At 46.3% G+C, this 1,489-nt stretch overlaps 1 protein-coding gene across 1 annotated transcript in view; it reads left to right on the plus strand.

The window, feature by feature from the left end:
* Nucleotides 1-918: 918 nt before the first annotated feature.
* EMH_0004610 (DNA repair protein rad10 domain-containing protein, putative) overlaps nt 919-1,489 on the plus strand; it is a gene marked incomplete at both ends in the record, with an annotated part of 2,223 nt that continues 1,652 nt past the window's right edge. Inside the window, one exon of the mRNA XM_013496834.1 lies at nt 919-1,211. Coding sequence (XP_013352288.1) covers nt 919-1,211 — 293 coding nt within the window. The remainder of the gene's footprint in view (nt 1,212-1,489) is intronic.

The raw sequence follows: 1,489 nt of genomic DNA on the forward strand, positions 1-1,489 counted from the left end.
GGAGGCGGGCGGCTCTGTGAAGCGAAAAATATGAGTTAAGAGTTGTATTTCCATGAAATAATTCCACTAAAATTAAAATTTAGTCAAAGCGTTCTAAGTTTCAGTCAAATATGCGCCGCATACACAACGGCGCGTCGATGCAACGCTGGCTGCCGAGCCTTACCATTTTGGGTTATGGCAGGAAGCGGAGTAGAAGGAAAAGAAAAAAGCGAAAGAAAGGGGAGAAGAGAAAGCAAGAATTTCAGAATTTATGAATTAAGACAGAAAAAATATAGAAATGCTGAATGTGCATTTCTAGCTACAAGTCCTTCGGTTGACGCACCGCCGCATTACCGCTGCTGTTGCACTTTGCATTGAGTCTACAGTTGGGGTGCGCCTTAGAGAATAACTGAAGGCATAATGTAGAATTACTATTAAAAATAAAAAATTTAGATAAGTCTTTGTATTAATATTGCATTTATCTCGTTTTTTGCATCCCTGTAATAACCCATGCTCAGCGTCACCGCGCTTGGGGCTTCTGTCTTCTTACGCCGAGACCTGGTGGGCTGTGTTGCCTGCCGGGTTTATTACTATTACGGTTTCATTGACATTATTTCACTAAAAATATATTCAAGTATATGCAACGCGAAGAAAAAATTAGTGAATTGATGTTGTTCTCAGTCGGGAATTAGGGTGGCGCGGCCAACACCGGTACACATAAGCGGCAGCGCCTGCCTCTGTGTTCTGTATTTCAACATTTTGTCAAGAATGCTGCTCAACAATTACACTTTTTATTGAATTGAACAGATATGATACCAACTCGGACGGCTGCTCCAGAGAAGCAGACCACCAGCAAGCGCTGACCGCGCTCGTGCGCATGCAGCACAATAACATGTCTGCCCTGTTCATTTCTCCTCTTACTACGATAGTCTCCTGCAAATGCATAGACAGGAGCCAGTAGATGCAAGTAATCTAGCAGCGGATGCATGCGCTCCACAGCAGCAGCATGAACGTCTGCAGCAGCAGCAGCCGCAGGGGCATGCGCAGCAGCAGCAACCGCCGCAGCAGCAACAACAACAAGAACAGCAACAGCAACAACAGCAGCAGAAGCAACAGCAGCAGCAACAGCAGCAAGTAGCTCAGGCGCGCCCCCCGGCTCTGGCCTTCACACACCCGAAGGCGGGCTCGATGGTCATAGCTTCCTTGCGGCAGCAGGCGAACCCAATCATTAAGTGAGGAGTTTTAGTTTAAAGAGGTTTTCCTTCTATCTCAGATCATCTCTCTGTTTATGCAGTGCATATGAGTCAAGACAGAGCATCAGTTCAACTGGAATAGCTGCAGTTGCTGCAGTAGCATTTGCTGCAGTTGCTGCTCGTGCGTGTGTTGTTGCATGCATGCTGTTGTTGCTGTGTTTTTATACATTTCTTATTCAGGTTTTTTTCTTCTGTTCCTTTCTGTTTCGCGCCCATCGCCCCCGACTTTCTTGTTGGGGTTGGCTCCTGTGTTGTCT

Source organism: Eimeria mitis, genomic scaffold, assembly GCF_000499745.2.
Source record: "Eimeria mitis Houghton genomic scaffold, Emh_scaff232, whole genome shotgun sequence".
Lineage (NCBI taxonomy): Eukaryota > Apicomplexa > Conoidasida > Eucoccidiorida > Eimeriidae > Eimeria > Eimeria mitis.